Source organism: Bidens hawaiensis, unplaced genomic scaffold, assembly GCF_021521415.1.
Source record: "Bidens hawaiensis isolate Kalapana, Puna unplaced genomic scaffold, B.hawaiensis_p1.1 tig00043781_1, whole genome shotgun sequence".
Classification (NCBI taxonomy): Eukaryota; Viridiplantae; Streptophyta; class Magnoliopsida; order Asterales; family Asteraceae; genus Bidens; species Bidens hawaiensis.
The window spans coordinates 1-2222 of record NW_027497769.1 but is presented as its reverse complement, the minus strand read 5'-3'; the positions used below and the strand labels follow the sequence as shown (position 1 = coordinate 2222).

The 2222-nt window shown below is 32.0% G+C and overlaps 1 protein-coding gene across 1 annotated transcript; it reads right to left on the bottom strand.

Annotated features, from left to right (window-relative positions):
- Positions 1-926: 926 nt before the first annotated feature.
- Positions 927-1286, bottom strand: LOC143594525 (zinc finger protein CONSTANS-LIKE 2-like; the record flags this gene model as incomplete). Its single annotated transcript, XM_077073815.1, has 1 exon — positions 927-1286. A coding segment is annotated over one exon (360 nt), but the record flags the coding sequence as incomplete, so codon positions are not given.
- Positions 1287-2222: the final 936 nt, after the last annotated feature.

The window sequence follows — 2222 nt, the reverse complement described above, 5'->3', positions numbered from 1 at the left end:
TCGTGTCTGGATATTACTTTACTTTCTAACCATTCGGCTCGATGTGTTATGTGTTCGGTGCAACCGGAATCGATAATCCAGTAATCACCTTTGTTTACTTTCTGTGCGAGATGATTCAGAAGAGCATAGTATTGTTTGATATTTAAACTTGGAATGGGGCTCGCGTCTGAGTTGGATTTGACATTCGCCTCACTGTTCCGAGGAGCAGAACGATATCCGGTCGATGAATTGTTTATCATGGTTGATGGTTAGTAGGGATTAGGGTTTATGGTTAATTTTCGAGTGGTACATAGACCTGCTTTGATACCATATCAAAGTTTGTGAGTTTGGTATTTTTCTTCTATTTAGAAATTACAAAAACAATCAGAATATAAAGGAATGAAAATACATATTGCTCCTCTAATTTAGCCACCAAAATAAGAAAGTAAATAATGATGATTGTCGGTTGTGGTAGTAGTCAAAGGAAGCTAGAATCAAGCACTAATTTAGACTCGAACTAAAACTTATGGATTTACTGTAGCTCCCTATAATGTATCCCTTATCTTGAAGAACCTGATGTAGCTTACAAATATATTTCTCCTTAAATTATAAAGAAAAAGGTAGATAAAGATGCTGATGTCTGTGGCCAGTAGTGCTTCAACATATATACATTCTCCCATTCCTTAAACATCACAAGCTTAAGACAATTGTATAAAAAAAATGAAGACAAAGTTACAAGGTTTATTATAACATCCCCACAGCATGAACCTTAAAAAACAAAAAAACAATTAAGGTACAGAAAATATAATATGTATTTTATAGTTACGTTTACAATTAATTAAAAAAGAACCCATACGCAGATTAGTTCTTGCTTTGTAAATTCATCAGTGTTCATGATGGACCCTTTTGCTAAACCAAGATAGGTAGGCCTATTGTTCCACTCGTCTTTAGAACGAGGGGACAATTCGATATCCGCCTTCTATCATATGGTTTGTAGGAAATAACTGATCCACATCAACATCTGCATTTGTTCTCTTAGCGAAACGACCTTTGATCCTAGGCCTTGTTTCCGCATAAGCTTTTCTTGATGCATAGCGGATTGTTTTTTCAAATTTTCTTGTTTTCTTTTTCTCTCTGTACCTCAACACCCGAGCTTCTCGGTCCATTGGAGTGAGTTGTGTTGCCACTTGAACAGGAGGGTTCGAGAATAGATCTATCGTTCCTTTCGAGGGTCTAGGATGTGACAACGAGGCCTCGGTTCTTGTTGATTCTGGTACAACTCCAACTTCCAATGATGACATGGAAACCTAGACAATCAAACATATTTAACTATTAATTATATGTGTATACAACTACCAACTGAAAGAGAGATTATAAAGAGATACTCAAGAAACCGTGTGGTCCACGTCTTTAATTTGTCGATATCAAGATGCATTCTTGAAAAATGTAAATGAACATCAAAATGACCTATTTGAATTAGCATTAGACCATTTATTTTACATAAATAAATGATAATGGTCAAATATAGGTATCGTCTAAAAGTAGTAGAAGGAAAATATAACAATCATATGATTTCAGCTTTAAAGGAAAAAACAAGGTTTAAATGTAAATAATGTATATACACTTTAATCACATATATATATATTTTTATTCTAACATAGTATAAATCAATTACGGAAGTAAAAAAAAAGAACAACCACTAGTTTAGTCTAGTGACAAAAGTATATGGCATTCAACCAAAAGATTGTGAGTTATAGTCTCCCTTGAACATAGTGTAACATTTGTGTATATAAAAGATATTAGCTGTTAAAAAATATATAAAAAGACGATTTTTCTTAATGATAAGTGAAAATAGACTTTGCATATCATATATTATTAAGAGATGAAAAAACATGTTTTTGATATATCATTTTTTAATAAAAGAGTTGGATAATCAAATCTGATTTACCTATCATTTTTTACCATGGATGAAAAGAAAGATACTAAAATTCTGAAGTTGGATAACTGAATATGATTCAACTATGCTTTATTTTAAATTTCAAAAGATGCATACTTGAAAACGATTATTGATTCATGTGTACTTTATGACATAATAACATAAATAAGAACAATAACTGTTAATTTTTGAAGTTTAGCTTTTTTAAAAACCCTAGTTGAATTTGAACATGCATATTATAGGTTTGTTGAAACAATTTATATTAAAAAACTTACACTTTGAGTAGGTGGAGGATACCCATAACCAC